The following is a 23717-nucleotide window of genomic DNA, read 5'->3' as shown; positions in this document are numbered from 1 at the left end:
TTTTCTGTTTAGATCTGCTTTTAGTTAAGAAACTCTCTGTTCCATCTTATTTACTTTATTACATTATGTTGTCAATTAATTTATAATTTGTCACTTTATTACATTAATTTATTGTGTTTGTTTCCTTTTTATCTTTAATTTCTTTTAATATTTTATTTTTGTCTTCTTATCTTTGCTTCCTATTAATGTTTCTTTTTTATTTATTCTGTAAAGCACTTTGAGTTGCATGTATGTATGAAAGGTCCTATACAAATAAAGATTATTATAAAGATTATTATTTTCTGAAATTGTTCTAATCAAAAAACAAAAATGTCCAGTCTAGTGCAAAGGTTCACCACATTGCTTGTCTTGTATGGGACTGGAGATTAATCCATGTCCAGTTAAGTACACCATGCTACACCAGTAAGAGCCCTTGGGAAAGACTTTTTTGCTTACCACTATATTTGCATATCTGTGCAACAAGACTGAAATGATATGTTGCTCTGGATAGGAGCATCTGCCAAATGCGTTAATGTAAGCTTGATTAACCTAAATCTGTCTGACACTAGCAAACTACTGATTCAAAAACATCTGAACTTTGCTCAAAATATAGACACAATATAGACACAAAAACTCATAATCATCATTGATCATTAAATAAACACTAGTGCAATAAATAAGATGCTAATGAACTGGTAACAATTGTGCACATTGGTGAAATCCATTTAAAATATGAACGATGGAAGATTAGTAAAGTACCAAATCCAAATTAGGAACTAATTTTAGTCAATAACTCAAACTCTTCAATGATCTAATGTGACAAACAATGACACTGTCCCATTTGTCTTTTCTTGAATGCAGAACGACAACTGACAAATGTCATTACAGGTGTTATTTTACAGTTTCTGCAATCACTTAGAACCTTGTCTGTTGGTTTCTATTTCTCCAAAAAATGGTTAATGTAGCATTTGTGGTGTCATCCCTGGTTTAGTTTTGCAAAAAAAAGTTTAAGAAATCTTTAGATGATTGAATTGTTTAACAGAGTTCAAACTGAGGATGTATCATAATTTTAAAAAGCAGTTTACAGAACAAAACTATGGCAGTGCAGTATTTTTATGTTTGAGTGTGGGCTGGGCTCTGACTCACAGTGGTAAGGCGTCGCAGTGAGCTGAACCTCTCCTCCCAGGTAGAAGCTGCTTTGCGAAAAGCCTCGTGCCGCCGAATCAACTGCTCCACCTCGTCTACACTGGCACCCAACTCCTTACTGCTCAGCAATGGCTCCTGGGCTGTGAGCCACGCCTCCGCAACCATGGCCTCCTGGGCAAACTGATGTACCTCCAACACTGATCGAGAGAGAGAGAGAGAGAGAGAGAGAGAGAGAGAGAGAGAGAGAGAGAGAGAGAGAGAGACTCACAAACAAGCAAAAGCCAGGCAGACAGAGAGATGAAGAGACATTCAGTTGATTCAGAGGGACATTTTTTAGTCGATCCTTTCTTAGCCAAACTGAAGAATATCCTTTGTAAAACTGTCCATTCTGTAGACATTGCCATCAGTCTCAATGCCTTCCATGAGGTCTGGTGTGTACTCACTGTTCTGTAGCTCCTCCCAGTGTTTCTCCCATTTCTCAGTCAGCTCTCGCTGCTTGCTCAGTACCTTCTCCAGTTTCTCTTTGATCTGAAACACATCACAGCAAAACCTCACGACACTGACAGGAACAATTTTTAAAGACTTTGATTACTGAGCCTCATTTGTTTTCTGCAGAATCACAAACGGGATATTCCACTCCTTCGCTGTAATCTAAAATGATTACGATGGCACTGCAAAAGGCTTTGATGGTGCTTTGTGTAGGCCCACGCTGGGTGTTTCTTGGCTCGGAGAGCCGCCTCACCTCCTCGGAGGCGGGGTTGCGTGCGGCCAGCAGGGTCTTGCCCATCTCGATACACTGTTGCATGCTGTTCTGTCGGGCCTCCACTTCACTCTTCAAGTTCTGGTGGTAGTTCATGAGGACCTCCACAGAGGACACGTCCCTGCAGGCAGAGAGCAGCGGAGAGCAGAAGAAGCCCACAGCCCATTAGAGATCCGGAGAGAGAACCACGATGATCCATGCGTGGGAAGACCAAGGAGACACAGGCACTGCCAGGCTAGCGAGCAGCTATTCTTGGAGAGAGTCTCCCAGAGGCAGACTGCTTGTGCCAGAAAGAACTGTTAAGGCTGATTGTTTTGAAAATGAGTAAATGCAAATGTCTATGCATAAAACTACATGTGTGAGTGTGTGTGTGAGAGAAAGAGAGAGAGAGAGAGAGTGTGTGTGTGTGTGTGTGTGTGTGTGTGTGTGTGTGTGTGTGTGTGTGTGTGTGTCTGTGTGTATATGTGTGTGTGTGAGAGAGAGAGAGCAAAAGAAAGAGAGAGAGAGAGCAAGAGAAAGAGAGAGAGAGAGTGAGTTTGTGTGTGTGTGAGAGAGAGAGAGAGAGAGAGAGAGAGAGAGTGTGTGGGAGAGAGAGTGTGTGTGTGTGTGTGTGTGTGTGTGTGTGTATATGTGTGTGTGTGTGTATATGTGTGTGTGTGTGTGTGTGTGTGTGTGTGTGTGTGTGTGTGTGTGTGTGTGTGTGTGTGTGTGTGTGTGTGTGTGTGTGTGTGTACCTGGGCTTCTCTCCAGTCCCTATTTGACAGATGATGCTGTCCATCCACATCAACTGGTCTCGCACCACACCAAAAAAACGCAGTTTGTCTGTTGCTGTGGTGATCTGCACACGGCACTCCTCACAGGAAATGAGCAGCTCCTTCCATGACTGCATCACTTCCTGTTCCCGAATGCTGATGGCTTCGGCCTTCTCTCCGGCATAGACGGTTCGGAGCTGGGCTGCACTTTCCTGTAACTGTCTTACCTGGGAAACACAGACACACTCTTTAACACTGTTACAATGTGTACACGCACATACAGTATACATGCACACCTGCACACGCACACATGCACGCATAAATACATAAACACTTGCACACTCGCACACATGCATAGAACCAATTGGGCTGTATCAGTAGTTTGAGCAGGCTTATGTTAGTACAACACAGCTACTGATCAAATGACACTTATTATGGACATGGTGTCAAACATGGTGTTCATTATGGACAGACCGTGACGAGCACAGAAGTCCAATAACAGAACACCACTTAGAAAATGTACTTCTATTTAACGTAAAAGTAGTATGCAAAAATAATATTTGTTCACGGGCATATTTGTTCACGGGCATCTGGGCTGCTGTTATTCTTTTTTCTTTTATTACCTACATATTTCTACTTCACATTCTACTTCAATTCCACCCTTGATGTGTAGTGTTACTATTCAGTATAATAAACCTGAGGTTCCGTCACTAAGCCCTTTTGCCAAAATGAACTACGGGGGTAGTGCAGGAAAAGGTGACTGTGCAGAGTTGATCTGTTTCACGGTCTCACCTGACCAACCAGCAGCTGGATGTCATGTTCAAATGTGTTCATGAGCCTCTGCAGGGCACTGGTGTTAGTGGAGCCATCCTGACACGCACGCACCTCCGGCAACCTCCTGTGTTTATCCCCTATTTGCATTAACACCTGAAACACACACACACACACACACACACACACACACACACACACACACACACACACACACACACACACACACACAAGGTCATTACACACTTCCAGTCCGACATTTACTGGCAACCTGCTGCAATGTATATATAGAAATGAAACATCCTGTTTCTCTGGAAATCTCGTTTAGGAGACATTTCAGAATGAACGGGACTTCAGAAGCACTTTGCTCATACAGCTGACAAAAGACATGTCCAATTGTCCTGCTTCTCTGGAAACTTAGAATTCTCTGAATATGTTGTTTTAATATTTTACACCTTGTGTTTCATTTTTTATTTACAGTAATTAATCTTAATTTCTACTTTATTTCTTTAAGTAGATAGATTTCTGGTTGTAATAAGCTTCTTCTATTCTTCTATATAAAGCACTATAAATTGCAGATGGGTATGTGCTATATAAATAAACTGCATTACTTGTTACGCGTGCGCGCGTGTGTGTGTGTGAAGATTGCAGGGTGTAACTGTAGTGTTCTGTAGTAAAACATGTCGAGGTGTAAAAAAAACCAACCATCCTGTGGCCCAGTGCCTGAGCTGGGGACTGACCCTGGACCTGGGCACTGACCCTAGACCCGAGGACTGACCCTGGACCTGGGCACTGACCCTAGACCTGAGGACTGACCCTGGACCTGGGCACTGATCCTAGACCTGAGGGCTGACCTAGACCTGAGGTTTCACCGTGGACCTGGGGACTCACCCTGGACCTGGTCACTGAACCGGGACCTGGGGACTGACCTGGCTGGTGAGGCATCTCACCTCTCGGCAGTCGGAGAAGAACTTGTGCAACTGGTGGGAAGCAGCAAGCATCTGACCCCTGGTCTCCATCAGCTCCAGCAGGTCAGCCCATGCCTCATTCACACCATCTTTCCACTCAGCGATGGCGGCCGCATCCGCGTGCCCATAGTCTATCAGCTCATCCACCATCTGATTGACGGCTGTCACCCTTTCCTGACCCACGCGACCTGTCTCTGAGGTGAACTCTGTGAACTTGTCCTGCAGGACCTAGGAGATGAGGCATGGCATGACATGGGAGTATAAATTCAGAGTGACAAACTCATGTCAACAGTATGGACAGTATTATCACTGGAGTTTGGGTGTAACATTCAGATTAGTTAAATTCAGTGCTTGATTTGGGGGAAAAAAACATGTTTACCCTGACTTTTTCAATACAATAGTTTAATGTCTGTATGATGCTATATATTATGTATATGTGTACTGTGTGTGTATGTATACACAAAAACACATCATTTGATAATTTGACTAACAATCATCTAGTAGCTTCAGGTGTTTTTGCTGATGCTACATCAACAGGCTGTGACTGTGGCTGCCATTTACTGTGGCTGCCATTTGTTGTGGCTACCATTTACTGTGGCTACCATTTACTGTGACTACCATTTACTATGGGTACCATTTACTGTGGCTACCATTAACACAACTTGTCTTGTCAACTAGACTTGTAGAGAGGATGGAAAATTCAGTTTATACAGGATCATTATGAATTTCCCAGATCCTGATATGGAAAGGACAGAACAGTGTAGGGAATGTGGGGAAAGTGCCATTACACATGAAAAGTGGTGAAACACCAAAGAGTAAAATAAAGAAGTGGCAGTCCTGAGTACCGGACCACTTTAAGCACTGTTTATGCTAAATGGTTTGAAATCCAACAGAACATAAAAACTAATAAAATACCCGACAACATAATTAATGGAAGTTATCAAAGTGAGTGTATGTTCAAATGTCTGTGGGTCTGTGTTGTCCAATTAATTTAACTTACAATACATTGTAAGTTAAAGTCAATGGCATGAGAAACATCCACAAAGATTAATGAGCAAACTGCAGTCAATAGTAGATCAGATCATAGCAAGGCATGGCCCTCTGGACTGGTCCTGGATGGGAGTCAAGCGCCTGCTCACCGTCACATGCTCAAAGTCCTGTCCCAGCTCAGTGGAACTGGCTGTGACCTCTCTCTCAGCGATCCACTGCTCCAGCTCATCCACCTCCCGGTTGAGCTGGTATAGCCAGTACTGTTGCTCCAGACGACACTTCCTCTCCTCCACCAGGTCCTTCAAAGACACATACAGCCGGTCGATCTGGGACTGGCGCTTACTGATCTGCTCACTGCTGGCCAAGCACACACACATAGCAACAGGAGAGACACGCGGAGCAAGAGGAGAGACATGCGGAGAAGAGGAGAGACATGCGGAGAAGCTTTGGTTAGGGAGAGTCCTCACACCCATCAACTAACAAGAAAAAGTTGCACAGTAAACACATCAACAAAAAACAGGGCAAGAATAGCTATGATGTACATCACACACACACACACACACACACACACACACACACACACACACACACACACACACACACACATCGGGCTACTGTACCTATCTGGGTGGCCGAGCTCCAACAGCTGCCTGCACTGCTGGGAGAGAAGGCCAATGGTCTCTGCATAGTCCTCTATGGTCTGCTCCAGGACCAGGTGTTTTTTCAGCAGCTGCAGTGTACTGGCCTCATCCTGAGGGGACAGAACCAAGATCACCCACACCACTACAACTCCCCTCACGTCCAGACAGCACAGCCCACTTGGTGGGACATGAGGCTCTGAATACACACTTCACAAGAAGAGAGAAGGAGACTTAGAGAGCGACTGAAAGAGAGAGAGAGGGAGAGAGACAACTACACACCGACCTGCTGACTCAATTCTGTACACATTTATTTTACGATCTGAAAGACTACAATTATGCCATCATCACAGGTGTTTTGGTGCGTTTCTGTGGGAACGACAGCAAAAGGATGAGACTCATAACAGGAAAAATCCTTTAATATATAATTATGGACTACATATCTCTCAGCTTCACACACCAGCTCAGGCTCCTTCCCAACCAGAGAGGTTACGTTCCATGTCCCAAGAGCCAGCTTCAGTAACTGAGAATCGGTACACCAAGGCATCAGAACCCTAATTACTACCTCTCCCACAGGTGGTGGTCTCATGGGTGGACATATATCTCCTTGGAGCTATGCCCGGCCCGGCACCATTGGTAGAGACCCGGCCATCAGGCATTCGCCATGGATCCTTTCCCCTGAGCCTGGCTCTATGGTGAGGCTCCGGTAACCCTGAACCACACAAGTAAGTCTGTGTCCTGCTGTTTGTGAATTCCATATAGTTTTTTTGGATCACACATAGCACGACTAGCCGTGCACGACTGCTATGGCTCCTTGTGTGTTTTCCTTCTTGCCTTTTTTTCTCTCCAAAAGTTAACAAAGTTAAAATTCTGCCCTCCTGAACCTTCAACTATCACCCTTAGCCACTTGATAACCACACTACACTCTAAATCCAAAGAGAGATTGTGAGCCAAACGGAGAGAGAGAGAGGGGGGGGGGGGGCAGAGGGGGATTGAAGAGCGGTGTTCTGCTGGATTCGCTGTCTTGACTCCATTTCCTCTCCATTCCTACCTTTCCTTTCTCCTCATTCATCATGTGCAGCTCTTGTTCGCTGAGCCAGGCCTCCACTTCTGTGATGTCAAAGTAGTACTGGTGGGCCTGATACATGGCATCCAGAGTCAGCTGTCTGTGCTCCGTCTCGGCCCACAGTGCCCCCCACAGGCCCTCCAGCTGCTCCATGCCTGCCCGCACACAGTCAGCCTCGGGGCTACGGATGGAGGCGATCACCCCTGCCCGCTCCAACACCTCCTCCACCCGCCCACGGTGGCCCTCCAGCTCCCTCTGCAGGCCCTGAGAGGAAGTGCACAGAGGTCAGTGAAAACAAAATTGAAACAGACCATCTGTTGATGATTAGCTCAACCAGAGTCAAAGAGACACAGAGTAGTGATGCTCCTACCTGGTTTTTCTTCATGAGCTGCTGCACAGCCTGTAAACTGCTCCCATGTTCCTGGGATGTGGCCATGGGAAGGCGTTCTTGCACCCACAACTGAAAATACATGAGCACACGCAAACACAAGTCTTTGAAAATGTTGGACTGTCTTGAATGGCACTGTTCTTCTATTATGAAGAGTGTCTTAACACATATTAATTCATGTGGTTTTAATTCAAAGGTGTCAATTAATGCTATTTCCTTATGGAAATCACATTTCCAAAAACTGTATGTTATCTATGGTTGACTTCCTAATGACAGCATGTCACGTATGGCTACGCCCCCCTCTCCCCGCTGTCACTCCAACGTCTCTGTTCCTCGTGGTTCTGTAGTTCCGTGCCTGTTTAGCCCCGCTCGTTTGTCTCCATGATTCCCTGTTTGTTACCACGCCCCCGTGTTATTGCCGTCACCTGTCCCTAGTTTAGTTTCAATGTATATAAGTCCCAGTATTCCCCCAGTCGAGTTATCCATGGTTTTGTCTAATCAGTCGGTTTGTACTGTCAGCCAGTTTTAAGTCCTGTTCGTTGTATCCCCGTTTCAAGCTCTGTGTTTTCCGTCATCCGTTTGTTCCTGCCTAGTTCGTGAGTCCTCCTGGTTTCTGTTTTGTCATGCCTGTTTTTCGTTCCTGTTAGGACTGCTTCCAAGTTATGACCCCTGCCTGCTTATTCGACCCTGAGTTTGGTATTCCCTTGAATAAATCTCGCTCTCCTCAGCGTTTGTGTCCGTCTCCTCGCTCTGCAGCGGGAGCTGCGTTACACAGCACTTATTAAATAATATTTTATGTGGTGGTCCCTTCTGAAGTATGTGCCCTTTTGAAAGGTTTTTCATTTACAACCAACATGTGCATTATGAATGTGCATCTGGTGGGAAAAGCTTGACACCAAATCTTGCCATCACAGATTTCACCCACTGATATCAATTATTGAGGATTATCAATTTAATTATATATGCACATTTTCTACTTTCAATTCTCACCTAATTTTTTAATCACTCCCTATGTAGCCTGTGATTCACTGAAAAATAGTGACTGATCCTTTATTAAAGCGTGAACTATAAATAACTTTTTGAATGTGTATGGATTATAGAAGATAACAACAACAATAATATTACTATTATTATAGTATTATTATTATATAGTAATAATTATCATTGTTACTAATATTATATTAAAATGATAATTTAAGCCAGATCCATGTAGTTGTGCACAGCATAACACTCACGAGTTCATCCTCCAGGTCTCGGCCCACTTGCTGCACCTCTTTACAGGCAAGCAGGATACGTCGTCTCTCCTTAAGAGGCTCTATGAGCCGCACAATACGTGTTTCAACACCAGCCTGTTGCTTGGACACCAAATCCATAATCTGGTCCTGCTGAGAGATGGAGGAGGCCTGGGTGTGAAGATCTCCTACCTCCTTACACCAGTCCTCCACCTGACTCTCCATGGTCTGAGAGAGGTTGAGAGAGATAAAGGCAGAAAGAAAGAGAGAGAGATGAGCGAGTGACAGTGAGAGGGAAAGGGAAAAAGAGAAGTGAGGGAGTGAAAGTGAGAGAGAGGTAGAGAGAGATAAACAGGAAAGAAAACACAAAACCACAAAAAATTCAAGGAAAAAGTATTAAAAATGAAACAAAAAAAAGACAACATGAGAGAGAGAGATAGAAAGAGAGAGAGCACACAGGGTAGTAAAGAAGGGATTGGGAATAAAGAGAAGGTGAGAGGAGAAACACAATGACACAATCAATCTACTTACACAGATAACACTAAGAGACAGATGGGTGAAGAAATAGAGGAGACAATGAACGTTGGCAAGACAGCCTGAGGAGTAAGTAATGACATCAGCATAAGCCTACCAAAGCCATCCAACCCCATCCGGCAGTCAGGGATGAGTCTAGAACATTCTACACCTCATCTCAGTTTCCTAAGAGATTGAAAATCAAATACTTGCCACCAGTGGGCGCCATATTTAACTTAGCTGTATTCGCTAACATGGGTCCCAGCCTGTCCCAAAGTATAAATTATATAAAATTGGGATAAAGGTTTTGGTGTAAAGATGTGCTTGACATAATGTTCTATGACATGAGCCAGCTCTGCTGCTGGCTGAGCTAGATCAAATGAACTATCAGGACAAATCTCTTCCACACGAACTACAGCATTGGTTACACTAATATCCTTTATTTATCACTTATTACTACTAACACACCAGAGGACTCTGTGTAGTTTATCATTAAAACCACAAGCTTGCTCTTCTCCATACATTAGCATTCACAGCAGGACTTCAACAAACACTTCCATTCTGAGGTGCTTGAGTAATCAGGAATAATCTATAATACACTTTAATACATTCTTCTTCTTCTTCTTCTTCTTCTTCTTATTATTATTATTATTATTATTATTATTATTATTATTATTATTATGTATTAATATTATAAAACATTATTCACTACAATACATTTCAGACAGTTTGGGATATTTTATACATGAGATCTGATGGCTCTGAATGATGAAGCGCTGCAGTCAGACATTTCAAGTTCAAATGTAAAATACTTTATGTTGAGGTACATATACAAATAGGGAACATACACACATGCATCACCGACCACAATGTACATTCACCATTTTGACCACCCCAACACACACACACACACACACACACACACACACGCGCGCGCACACACACACGCACACACACACACACACACACACGCACACACACACACTCACACACACACACACACACTGGTCTGTTGGCAGCAGGGTACAAATCTGTATCCCATGATGCACGAGATGTGGTAGATATTCCATGATCCTGCCTCATCACAAATGCAGAGGCACGTAATAGAGGTGGCAATAGAGGAAAACAAGGCTAAGCATGTACGACTGATGGTAGGACATCACAAAAGAAAGAAAGAAAGAAAGAAAGAAAGAAAGAAAGAAAGAAAGAAAGAAGAGCAAAAGCAAAATAGATAGAAAAAGAGAAAGAATGAAAGAAAGAAAAAAGAAAGAAAGAAAGAATCAACAAAGGGAAAAACAGAAATAAAAGGTGCACAGTACCGCTGATGGTGATGGTTGAATATGGATGGAGTGGTGAGAGGGCAGAGATCAAACTGATCTCAGATCAGCTTTAAGCCAAGGCATGCTGTCAGAGAGAGTGAAAACCAGTCAAATGAGTTACTGGACACTAATATGTGGGGTGATACCCGATGATGCCAGTTTCACCAGCAAACACAGCATGAAATTAAAATTCATCCACTTTACCATGAAAAAGAAGAATCAGACAATTATAACATGCTCACTGATGCATGCAATCAAAATAAACATGTTTCTAAAGTCTGAGATGATGAGAGACCTGTAGTTTCTTCAGCTGCTTGTTGACAGAGGTGAGGTCCTGGCCGTAGTCAGCATGCACCAGCTCCCCCTCGAGCTTCTGCAGACGCTGGTCCAGGCTGGAGTAGCTCTGGACCACCAGGTTGGCCTGATTGGCCTCGAACAGTTGCCTGGCCTTGGCCTGTGTGGTGATCTCCAGGTCCTTCCAGCACTCACGGATCTCGCTCAGTTTCTGCCGGACAGCCGTGCCAAGTTCTGGCTTCTCCTGCATCAGCTTCTGGCCTTCCTGAAAGGGGTGATGGGGAGTAAGGGGGTTTGAGGAGCAATCTTATTGGAAGCTTTTTTTTTTTTTTTTAATTGAGACATAACTGAGACAAAAAAACAAGATCCGATAACTGGTAGATATGGATGGGTTAACATCTTTACAAGTAATAGTACAAGTAATATTATAAAATATGTATAATGCAACACGTAAAATATCCTGAGGTATCTGGTAAAGAAGAGAAGAATATGGCTATCTGTGGGGAGCCTGTTCATGTGGGTTCTGGGCTCAGACCAAGCTCTACAGCACACATCAGGTTCCAGACTGGACAAGCACAGGAGATCAAGCTCACACTTGAACCAGGTCTACCAGATGCTCCATCAGAAACAAGGAGACAGAGAGTGCAAGAGCGACTGTTACGGCCCCTTTGTGTGCAGTATGTGTTTGTGTTGTTCCTTTTAGGCTATGGTCCAGATGTGCCTCCGCGCCGACGGCCCGGTGTCGCGACGTCATGGGATTGGCTGCCTCGTTTCGGCGCTTCGCTGGACCGCCTATAAGACCGACACGTCCGATCAGGAAGAGGAGGGCTTTTTTTCCTCCGCTGTTTGACACAGGGTGTGGCTGGTCTGTCTGTTTGGTTCGGTGTTTGACATGTCAGAGTTGGCTGTGTAGTTCATATGTGTTTTCGCCCGTTTTGATAACATTGTGATAGTGTGTCTACGTTTGAGTTCTTCTATGCGTGTATCTGTATCTGTAAATGTTGATTGTAAATTCTGTACATAGTGTAAATAGCGAATACTGGTATACGAGGAAGTAGGGAGCCCGACGCCTTTTTCTTTGTTCACGTTACATATTGTGTTGATTTAGGGAGTCAGGGTAGGTTTATGTATTTTGGTTGTGTTTCTTTAAAAGGTAGGTAAGGTACTCTTTCTTTCCTTCTGGACTCCTTTTTGGTTATTGTTTTGGCCTGGTCGGCTCCTGAAGCTACTCCTCTCAATAAATACCCACAAGTCACGCCACTGGTCCTGTTTTTCTCTCCTTATTGCTGTTGCGCCCCGGGGCCTAGACAAGGGTCGTAACAGAATTGGGGGCTCGTCCTCCGTTCTCTCCTTTTTTTTGGTGGGGGGGGGGTGTTGTGGTTGTGGTTGTGTGTCGTGCTGTTGGCGTTGTGATGGCTGGGCGGTTCGACTTAACGCGGTTCACGTTGTGTCCTACTTTGGAGCAGTTTGAGAAGTGTCGTAAGGACGATTTATTGTTAATCGCAGATTTCTTTAGTGTTTCGGTGCCCCACGGTGCGGCCAAGAGAGTGGTAAAGGCTGCTCTGTACGCCGAACTCGTGCAGATGCAGATCCTTCCTGAGGATGACGACCCCGAGTACGTTGCATCTCAGCCCAGGGCTATGCACGTAGCGGCAGATAACGAGACCGTAGTTGACGCGCCTCAGCCCGAGGAAGTGCACACGGCGGCCGCGAATGCTGATGCTGAGTCAAAAGACCTACTGGGCATAGGACCCACCGGTCCCAGTCCGCCACTGACTGACCCGATGATCACGCTGCGACTGAAAGAGCTGGACCTGGAGCTGTCACGGCAGCGTATTCGCGCGCTAGAAATCGAAATGCAACGAGACGTTCGGGTGCGAGAACTGGAATTGGAATTAAGGGGGAAGCCACCCACTCCCCCTGTTCCCACACCACGTCACACCTCGTCCTCTGTTCAGGCGTCTCCACTACGGGCTACGTCATCTTTATTGGTTCCCCACCTGTCACCCACCAGTGTCACACACTCCAGATTTGACATTAGTAAGAACCTTGCTTTGGTTCCGTTGTTTCGGGAAACCGAAGTCGACACATATTTTCCTGTGTTCGAAAGAATAGCGACGACGTTGCAGTGGCCGAAAGAGGTGTGGTCGTTATTGTTACACTGCAAGTTAGTAGGGAGAGCACAGGAGGTGTGTTCTGCCCTAACTCTTGAGCAGAGTGTGGATTATGATGTTGTGAAGGCAGCTGTCTTGAGAGCATATGAGCTAGTACCTGAAGCCTATCGGCAACGTTTCCGCGCTCATACTAAGGCCACCACGCAAACGTATGTGGAGTTTGCGAGGGAGAAAGCTGCTCTTCTCGACAAATGGTGTGCTGCCTGTAAGATTTCGTCTTTGGAGCAATTTAAAGAGTTAATATTGTTGGAGGAGTTTAAGACCTGTGCACCTGAGAGGCTTGTCGTATACTTGAACGAACAAAAGGTTGTGTCCCTTACGGAAGCGGCAGTATTGGCAGATGAATTCGTGCTCACCCACAAACTTGTGTTTTCGTCGTCACAGCGCGAACAGAAGCGGACTCCGCGTGGGGAGACTCCCGCTGCCCGACCCACCAGCAACTCTCCGGCCACCGCTCGTGAAAACCGTGAGTGCTATTATTGCCATGAGGCCGGCCATGTGATAGCTAAGTGCCCTAGACTTGAACAAAAGAACCAGAAACAAAAAAAAGGGCAGGTCAAACCGGTTGGACTGGTACGTGCTGTCACCCCTGCACCTGACGTTCCGTTGGTGGGAACAGAAGCCTCTTCCTTTGAGCCATATATCATAGAGGGGTCGGTGGCGTTATCTCCATTAGACCACTGCCACCGCCCTGTACGCATTCTGAGGGACACGGGTGCAGCGCAGTCATTTATGCTGGCCTCGGTTGTTCCGCTTTCTGCCGACACCAGTTGTGGCTCTGAAGTATTGGTGCAAGGCATTGATTTGTCTATTTTAAGAGCTCCCCTGCATAAAATATACCTGCGCTCAGCCCTTGTCACGGGCACCGTTACGGTAGCCATCTGTCCCCACTTACCCGTGAGCAATGTATCTTTTATATTAGGGAACGACCTTGTTGGCATTTCAAGGGGTTCGTGTCTACCTGAAGTGGTCTCGGCTCCCGAACCCTCGGATTTACTAGAGGAGGAGTTCCCTACGGTCTTCCCGGCATGTGTTTTAACTCGGGCCCAAGCCCGAAGGTATGCAGAGGTGGAGAACCTGTCAGATTCGTTTTTATGTTCGGAACATCCCATAGCTGAGGGGCTGGACCCCGCTACCGCCGACGCCGTTCCTACGTCGGCACCTGGGTGTGATGTTGACATTTCGCTGTCTCCCACCTTGAGCAGAGAAGAGCTGGTCTTGGCACAGAAACAGGACAGCTCATTAGCGCAGTACGCGAAAAACGTTGTGAACACGGAAGTGCTCTCTTCACGTTCTGTTGGGTATTTTTACGACGATGGCGTCCTCATGCGGAAATGGACCCCAAAGAGGTCGGATTCCGAGAGTGACTGGAGTACTGTTTTTCAAGTAGTCGTTCCTAAGCCATATCGGGAACACGTCCTGAGTCTAGCACATGACCAGGTCATGTCTGGTCATCTAGGGGTGCGCAAAACATACCAGCGGTTACTACAGTATTTTTTTTGGCCGTTAATGAAGTCGGATGTCACTCGATATTGTCGGTCGTGCCATGTTTGTCAGTTAGCAGGTAAACCAAATCAAACAATTCCCTCAGCTCCGCTAAAACCGATCCCGGCATATGGTGAACCATTCGAGAAGGTGTTAATCGATTGTGTTGGCCCTCTCCCAAAAACCAAAACAGGATACACATATCTACTTACGATTATGTGTACGGCCACCAGATACCCCGAAGCCATCCCTCTCCGCTCACTTAAAACCCCAGCTATAGTTCGGGCTCTGATCAAGTTTTTCACCACTTTCGGATTACCGAAGGTGGTTCAGTCAGACCAAGGGTCGAATTTTATGTCGGCTGTTTTTCGTAGAGCAATGAAACAATTACACATACAACACAATACATCAAGTGCGTATCATCCCGAGTCACAGGGAGCCATCGAACGTTTCCACCAAACATTGAAGTCCATGCTTCGGATTTATTGTTTATCACATGATAAGGATTGGGATGAAGGTCTCCCTTTCCTTCTTTTTGCTGTGCGCACGACCCCACAGGAGTCCCTAGGGTTTAGTTCTGCTGAATTAATATTTGGGCACGCACTTCGAGGACCCCTGAAGATATTGCAGGAAGAAATGTTGTCCGATACGCCTCCTTCGTCTCCCCCAACGAACGTGTTGGATTACGTTAGTTCGTTTCGTGAGCGGCTACATTCTGTGTGTGCTTTGGCGCAGGAGTCGCTGAGCGCCACACAGACGCGCATGAAGTCAAGACACGACCAAAAGGCCGTCCTGCGTTCCCTCGATGTGGGTGACAAGGTTCTGGTATTGTTGCCAGTGCCGGGTTCTGCCCTGTGTGCAAAGTTCGTGGGGCCGTACGAGGTCCTATCTCGATTGAGTGACACCGATTACGTGATTCGAACTCCTGACCGCAGGAAAAAGACACGAGTGTGTCACGTCAACATGTTGAAACGTTATGTCTCTAGGGCTGATTCACATACCCCGGCTGTTAGTACCCCTGTTCCCGCTCTGTTAATGACGTCTGTCAGTACTCCTTCTACGGCTTACGTTCCTGAGAACGATGGTTTGTCTTTTGGCAGCCTATGTCCTCCCGTAGCTCGGCTGCCGAACTCCGAGGCTCTTGCGGTGCTACCGACCAAACTCGATCATTTGCATGAAACAGCTCGACAGGAATTGTTAGATTTAGTTCGTGAGTATGCAGACATATTTTCCGACGCTCTGTCCCGAACCACCGTCATAGAACATGACATTGACGTGGGAGATCATACCCCAGTCAGATCGGCTGCTTATCGAGTCAATCCAGAAAAACGAGCGTTGATGAAAACAGAAACTGATTATCTTCTAGAAAACGTCCTGGCTGTTCCAAGCTCTAGCCCTTGGTGTTCACCTTGTTTGTTAGTTCCAAAACCAGACGCCACGTTTCGGTTTTGTACTGATTTTAGGAGAGTCAACGCTCTAACCAAGGCAGACTCTTTTCCGATACCAAGAATTGATGACTGTGTTGATCGTGTGGGACACGCTCAGTTCGTCACAAAGCTAGACCTACTAAAAGGGTACTGGCAGGTGCCTCTGACAGACCGCGCATCAGAAATCTCCGCGTTTGCCACGCCTGACACATTCCTGCAGTATACCGTTATGCCCTTTGGGCTAAAGAATGCCCCCGCTACCTTCCAAAGGCTGATGCGCATTGTCTTGAATGACCTGAACGACTGTGACGCCTACTTGGACGATGTCGTAGTGTCTTCAGCATCCTGGCCCGAGCATTTAAGTACCCTGGCGAACGTGTTTGAACGTTTTCGTCAGGCTCGTTTGACGCTTAACCTCGATAAGTGCGAATTTGGCCGAGCTACTGTGGTCTACCTTGGGAAACAGGTTGGTAATGGACGCGTTCGTCCCGTGGACTCAAAGGTCCGTGCCATCGTGGCTTTCCCAACGCCAACCACTTTGCGGGAGCTTCGGCGCTTTTTGGGAATGACCGGATATTACCGGAGTTTCTGTAGGAATTTCGCCAATGTGGTTTTACCCCTGACAACTCTCCTACGCAAAGACGTCCCTTTCGTCTGGACTTCGGACTGCCAAGCGGCCTTTGATGCAGCAAAAGCATTACTATGTTCTTCTCCGGTGTTGATGGCCCCACAGTACAACAAATCTTTCAAGTTAGATGTTGACGCTAGTGATTCGGGCTGCGGGGCTGTGTTGTTGCAGGAGGATGATGCGCATCTGGATCACCCGGTGGCTTATTTTTCTGCTAAATTTAATCGTCATCAGGTACATTATAGCACAATAGAAAAGGAGGCTCTGGCGCTATTGTTGGCTTTGCAACATTTCGAAATTTACGTCACCTCCAGCCCCATACCGGTTGCGGTGTATACGGACCACAACCCGCTAGTGTTTCTACACCGAATGTCCAACAAGAACCAACGTCTCATGCGTTGGTCACTCTTATGCCAAAGTTTCAATTTAAATATCGTCCACAAGAAAGGCTCCGAAAACGTTGTGGCTGATTGTTTATCTCGTTCGTGATATGTGTCGACACCGTGGTTGTCGCTTTAAGGGGGGTGGTGTTACGGCCCCTTTGTGTGCAGTATGTGTTTGTGTTGTTCCTTTTAGGCTATGGTCCAGATGTGCCTCCGCGCCGACGGCCCGGTGTCGCGACGTCATGGGATTGGCTGCCTCGTTTCGGCGCTTCGCTGGACCGCCTATAAGACCGACACGTCCGATCAGGAAGAGGAGGGCTTTTTTTCCTCCGCTGTTTGACACAGGGTGTGGCTGGTCTGTCTGTTTGGTTCGGTGTTTGACATGTCAGAGTTGGCTGTGTAGTTCATATGTGTTTTCGCCCGTTTTGATAACATTGTGATAGTGTGTCTACGTTTGAGTTCTTCTATGCGTGTATCTGTATCTGTAAATGTTGATTGTAAATTCTGTACATAGTGTAAATAGCGAATACTGGTATACGAGGAAGTAGGGAGCCCGACGCCTTTTTCTTTGTTCACGTTACATATTGTGTTGATTTAGGGAGTCAGGGTAGGTTTATGTATTTTGGTTGTGTTTCTTTAAAAGGTAGGTAAGGTACTCTTTCTTTCCTTCTGGACTCCTTTTTGGTTATTGTTTTGGCCTGGTCGGCTCCTGAAGCTACTCCTCTCAATAAATACCCACAAGTCACGCCACTGGTCCTGTTTTTCTCTCCTTATTGCTGTTGCGCCCCGGGGCCTAGACAAGGGTCGTAACAGCGACAGAGTGAAATAAATAGAGAGGGACACAGAAAACCGACCAGAGAGACAGAGAGAATTGCACAAGCAACTGCTAAACTTTACAGTTCTCTAGCTAAACTACAACCAAACTCTATTTAATTCATTCAATTTACTTTACTTTTTCATGATAATATCAGACAATAATGTCAGAGGCATTCACTAAAGATACAAGTATAAAATAATCAGTCGCACAAACCATTGCTATTAGCCTACACGTCTTAAGGGACTGATTCACTCACGTTCACACACATCATCAGATAGACAGGTAGTCAGACACACGTACACACACACACACACACACACACACACACACACACACACAAACACACACACACACACACACACACACACACACACACAAACACAAACACAGATTGCATTGTAATGTCTCTATCTAAAGGTTGTGTGCAATGGGGGATGGGTGGCAGTGACCCTGGAAATTGTGTCCAAGGACATGAGAGGGGTTTCCTCGACTTCTGTGGTGCTCCACATGAGTGTAACAATATATTGCCCTAAGCTCAGAATTTTTTATTTTTATATTTTTTTTGTGCCAGAACCTGCTCAAACTACACAGTATACCCCTAACCGAGAGAATACATCTTACAGTTCACCATCCATATAAAATTTTGTCAGTGTGTGTATGTCCATGCAGTTCAAAGTTCACCAGGATACAAAACAGTTTCCCAATAACAAAAAAGTTGTACCCCCCCCCCCCCCCCCAAAAAAAAAATGCAGATTCTCTGACAATATTCAGCCAGCACAATACTCAAGACACATAACGTGGTTCCCCATTCTTCATCTGCGCTAGCACACACTGATAGCCTACTAAATACTACTGGCATACTGATTGAGCACCAAATCAGTATGTAGTATGCAGTATGCAACCAAACGAAATGTATCCACCAGTACCGAACATCCTCGGTGTACTGCATCCCATCATGCAACGTGGCCACTTTCCTACCCTCTGGAAAAAAAAAACATTACGGACAGTGCAGAGCGAGTATAAATGTAAGTATATTTTTCATAAAAATCTGCTAGAGAATAAAAAGATATTTCGTACTGCTCACTGATTTAAAATTAGAAAACCCACTAAACAGCTAATAATCAATTGTTATCGTAGCAGCTATTTCTTCAAAGCCTGTTAACTACATTCCCTATGATGCTGTAATCTAGATTAATCTAGATTAAATAAATTAATCTGTGCCCACCCCTATTATATATATATATATACAAACACCATTAAACCTGGGCCCGCTCCCATCCCCACCCCCCCGAAAAAAATTGTTTCCTCTCCTAATTAACTGCAATAAAGAAAAAAAAATTGAGATGACAGTACAGCTTTAGAAACGCAATAAACAATAATATCTGTACTAGATAACTTCTTAAGCAAAATAAGTTTCAACAGATCCGTGTTCCTCGGGAGCGGAATATGTAAACAACCCGCACGAGGGCATCAAAGGAATGAATCGAAACTAGCTAGCGGTGGTACGCTAACGACAGCTAGAGTCGCCACAGCGGGCGGAAATTATCATACAGTTAAGCCCGCCCACTAAGAGGGAAGATATGATTGGTTAATTTTACTGTCATTTGAAACTGGTATTGCGCTGAATTATAACGCCCTGGCCCTCTGTAAACGAACAGCGGGCATCACAGTCCTGATAGGGGGAGACACAGGCTCACAGGCTTCCACTTAACTCCTCACCTTCAAACACAGACTGAATAGACACGGTTGATTAATTTATTTGCTTATATTTTTGTAATTGTTTAGATGTCGATTGTCAAACTGTAAGTAGATAAAATAAAATTGGATAAATTATATTATATACATTTATGTTTTAAGAATATTTTTTGGCCATCTGAGAAGGCGTAGAGGGCCCTGACGGTTCCCCACTTATATATATATATATGCTGAAATAGTTTGTCACATTATATCAATGTCACGTAGGGCTATGCCCCCCCCCCCCCCCCCCCTCTCCTAGCTGTCACTCCAATGTCTGTTCCTTGTGTTTTCTGTTATTCCGTGCCCCTAACCCCGCCTTGCTTGTTTGTTGCTCCGGTCTCTGTCTGTTCACCACGCCCATGTCTTGATCCTTGTCAGCTGTGTCTTGTTAAGTCCTGTGTATATTAGTCCCTGTGTCTCCCATGTCCGTATCGGTCTTTTTGTTCAAACTTGTGCCTTGTCTATCCTGCTGTTCGTAAGTTTGCGCCTTTGTGTTATCCGTCTCCCGTGTGTTTTGCCTGTTCTCCCTTAGTTAGTCTACCTTGTTGTTTTCCGTGCCCGTTGTCATGCCGTTGTACATTTCATGTTTGGACTGCCCTCCCAATATGATCTGCGCCAGTTATCAAGACTCAGGTTATGGAATTTCCTTGAATAAATCTCGCTCTCCTCAGCATTTGTGTCCGCCTCCCTGTTCTGCCCAGCGCAGATCGTTACAATCAATATATATATATATATAGATCTTATATCTATATTGGAAAAAAATGCCTCTCTGAACCAAGAAGTAAATGTATTGTGAAGTACGAATGAGGTAATATTGCCTGTGTGTGGCAACATCATTTAACTTCAAAAATAGGTACACATATATAGAAATTTGTTTGCAAATTTAGAATTTGAAATCTGTGTGCAAAGTCCTAACTAGGTACATATTTTTTTTATGAAAACTTATCAGGTCAAATTAAATCTTTTCAGTTTTTGTTGTTAGGAGGTCATCTTCAGGACAGAACCTAGCTCTGTTCTGTTCATCAAAACAGAACTATTCATGAAAACAACTTTTTTTACAGCCATGGGAACACATCCTTATAATGCATGAGTCATAAAACAACCACTGTCCCTCACAAAGGTAACATAAATTACTATAAATCTCACAGGCTACAAACACACAGCTCTCCAACCTTCCTGGGAAAAGCACAGCATCCGAAAACAGAAACGATCGACAGCCAGCTGACTGAAGCTAGACAGATGAAGACCTCAATCTAAAACAAACCCAGACTATGAATCACAGCATTAAAGATCCTCACAGATGCACCTGCTCCTGGAGGGATGATCCCCACTGTAGTGCTACACGTCTGCCAGTTAGGGAGATGCAGGATGGATTTGTCATTCTATTGGTCAAACCCTTTATACTGTATCACACTCCGCCATTTTAGTTTCATGTAATATTGCTCTTCTCTTGTTCAGATGTTTTGTTAAGAGAGGAGAGTTCAAGTACTGCTGTGGTAAATGCCATAAAAGGCCTTGGCAAGAACTACGATCATCAGCGTTAAAATTACAGGCAGTAAATTAGAGTTAATTTACTATTAATTAATATATACATTCTGCCCCAGAAGAGGAGCCCGATGCTCCAAACTGCAACACTGGTCACAGATAAGGACATGTGAAGAAGCACCATAGACTACAGATCAATCTTGGGGCAGTCATGGTCTGGTGGTTAGGGAACTGGTCTTGTGACTGGAGGGTTGTGTGTTCAATTCCCAGGCTTGAGGCCATGACTGGAAACACCCAAGAGACAGGAGGACAAGCAAACGTCCAGCACTGAAGCGAACAGTCTTGTCTCTTTTACTGCAGTCCACACTGAAGTCCAGAAGGACCAGCATGGCCCAGTTCTGCTGACATTGTAAACACCTATTCCTTATTTGATATGTATTTAACCATACGTATTTCATCTAAGCAGGCCTCTGCACAGGAGGCAGTAAAGGTTAATTAAATTAGACAAATAAAGAACCAGGTCTCTCTACTAACTAAAGAACAGATCTCTCTATCTCTAAATACTTGTTACCATCTCCTCTGGTTGACCACCTTTGTCTGAGATTGGTATGATAATGGGTTTATTTTGTTCAGTGTTTAACTTCTAAAAGCTATGGCATGTTTTTTTAAATTGCATGGACATACACAGATCAACATTGTCCAGCAACATTGTGACAAAAAGAAGACTCATAACACACTGTATCATAATGAATCTGAAATTCAACTAAAAAACTATTTTCTCTGTGTTTGACCCTGCTGCTTTGGCATGGATGGGAGAGACTGTCTTCTGAAGCTCTGCTTGAAGCGAACACGTCCTGACGTACACTGGCCCAAGGTGTCCTGTGGTCTGTCCTGCTGTCCACATCTTAAACGGGATGCAGCCACACAGACCTGAGTGAGCACCGTCCGCACCTGAGTGAAACTTTATACAACAACCCTTTCTTTCATTCTATCACACACAAAATTACTCAGTGTTGTAGAGGTCATAGAGATAAACACTTGGAATGCACAGAGAGTGGGAGAAAAAGAGGTATGGAGAGAGATGACATGTAAGAGAGAAGCAAGCAGAAGAGAGAGGAAGAGAGGAGGGAGAGAGAGTGAGAGAGAGAGAGTTATGATTGAGTTGGTGAGATGGAGATATCAAACCAGATGAATGATGTCAAACTGTCATATTAGAAACAGGATGATAAGATTATTATTATTTTTGTTGTTTGGCATTATTTGTTGTTTGAACACGGTCCCAGATGAGCAGGACAGCAGTGAGGAATCTCACTCATTCATGTGCAAAATACACAGATATCTTGTCCAATAATGTCTAGAGGTAAAACCCAAAGACTGCTGTAAGGAAGAAGTGAGGGAAATGGTGTCAGCTTCAAGCTGAGGTGACGAACTAGAGAATAATGAACCAAACATGAAATGATGCTGATGTAATCACAGAACTGGGGTGAGTTTCCCGAAACGTTCTTAGTGCTAAGTACTTCTTAACCGCGTACGTTTCATACGAAGTTACGAAGTACTTAGCGCTAAGAACGTTTCGGGAAACCCACCCCTGGTCAATAAACCCAAACTCATCCTCAATGGTGCAAATGGGTCTTGTGACATGAAATGGTAAGATATAGTCGCAGTCTGGAGTGCATTTGCCACAAATATATACTAATAATAGACAGTACTGAATGCTATTTACTTTGAAGTTGAAAATTAAAATGTATCCAAATACATATAAACATAAGGAGTATGTAAAGCAAATGACTAACTGAATTTAAAGTTCAAGATAACTTAAAATTGTCTCTATGTGTCACGTATGGCCTCGCGCCCCTCCCTTAGCTGTCACTCCGGGTTCCCTTGTGTCTGTGTTCCTTGCCTGTTCATCCCGCCCTGCTCGTTTGTCTCCGTGATTCCTTGTTTATTACCACGCCCCTGTGTCATTGTTATCACCTGTTCCTTGTTTCAGTCCTGTGTATATCAGCCCCTGAGTCTCCCTTGTCCTTGGTCGGTTGTTTTGGATGTTTGGATAGCCGGTCGCCTGTGGTTCGTGTTCTCTGTGTTTCCCTGCCTTGTTCGTGTTTGCCTTGTTTGCGTTATGCCCGTGTATCTGTGTTATTCGGACTGCCCCCCCATTATGACCCCTGACTGCTTTAGTGACGATGATGATGGAATGTTCTGTAATAAATCTCGCTCTTCTCAGCATTTGTGTCCGTCCCCGCGCTCCGCAGCCCATGCTGCGTTACACTATGTCTGAAAACCTATCAAATCTTTCCTTTAATAACAGTTTCAAACAGAAAGCATATCCTCTTCTTTCAAAATTCAAAAAAGTATTCGAAAGACTTAAATACCTGCAGTTGGGGTGACTTCAAAAAGATTAACCATGTTAAAATCTTAAATCAAAATGCAATTTACATAGAAAGTCACATATTTTGAAATACAATTAGATAATTACAGACAAATTTATGAAATATTTGTCATATGTTCATGTTAAGCAATAAAGTGAGAAAAGAGGACGAGAAGTGAGAGAGAATGGAAAGAGAGCTGTAGAGAGAAATAAAAAAGAGTGAGGGAAAGAGTGAGATGATGGCATGGATGAAGAACAAGAGAGGCAAAGAGAAAAGATTGAAAGAGAGAAAGATTGATAAAGAGTGTGGGAAAAGGTGAGACAGATGGAGAAGTATAGAGTAAAACAAAAATTTTATCTGATAAAAACAATGCAAAATTGTACCTGATATGCTCAT

At 44.6% G+C, this 23717-nt stretch overlaps 1 protein-coding gene across 4 annotated transcripts in view; it reads right to left on the bottom strand.

The window, feature by feature from the left end:
- sptbn4b (spectrin, beta, non-erythrocytic 4b) overlaps nt 1-23717 on the bottom strand; it is a 70128-nt gene that overhangs the window by 10572 nt on the left and 35839 nt on the right. For all 4 annotated transcript variants that reach the window (XM_076989006.1, XM_076989015.1, XM_076989031.1 and 1 more), the window contains 12 exons: nt 10818-11081; nt 8694-8918; nt 7441-7530; nt 7056-7334; nt 5987-6117; nt 5516-5720; nt 4359-4604; nt 3430-3564; nt 2620-2864; nt 1868-2006; nt 1569-1653; nt 1126-1322 (listed from right to left, as the gene is read on the bottom strand). In XM_076989006.1, the coding sequence (XP_076845121.1) occupies nt 1126-1322; nt 1569-1653; nt 1868-2006; nt 2620-2864; nt 3430-3564; nt 4359-4604; nt 5516-5720; nt 5987-6117; nt 7056-7334; nt 7441-7530; nt 8694-8918; nt 10818-11081 (2241 nt within the window). The remainder of the gene's footprint in view (nt 1-1125; nt 1323-1568; nt 1654-1867; nt 2007-2619; nt 2865-3429; nt 3565-4358; nt 4605-5515; nt 5721-5986; nt 6118-7055; nt 7335-7440; nt 7531-8693; nt 8919-10817; nt 11082-23717) is intronic.

The sequence above is a fragment of the Brachyhypopomus gauderio genome, chromosome 2, assembly GCF_052324685.1.
Source record: "Brachyhypopomus gauderio isolate BG-103 chromosome 2, BGAUD_0.2, whole genome shotgun sequence".
NCBI lineage: Eukaryota > Metazoa > Chordata > Actinopteri > Gymnotiformes > Hypopomidae > Brachyhypopomus > Brachyhypopomus gauderio.
Note: the sequence above shows the minus strand (reverse complement) of the source record. Positions and strands in the feature narration are given on the sequence as shown.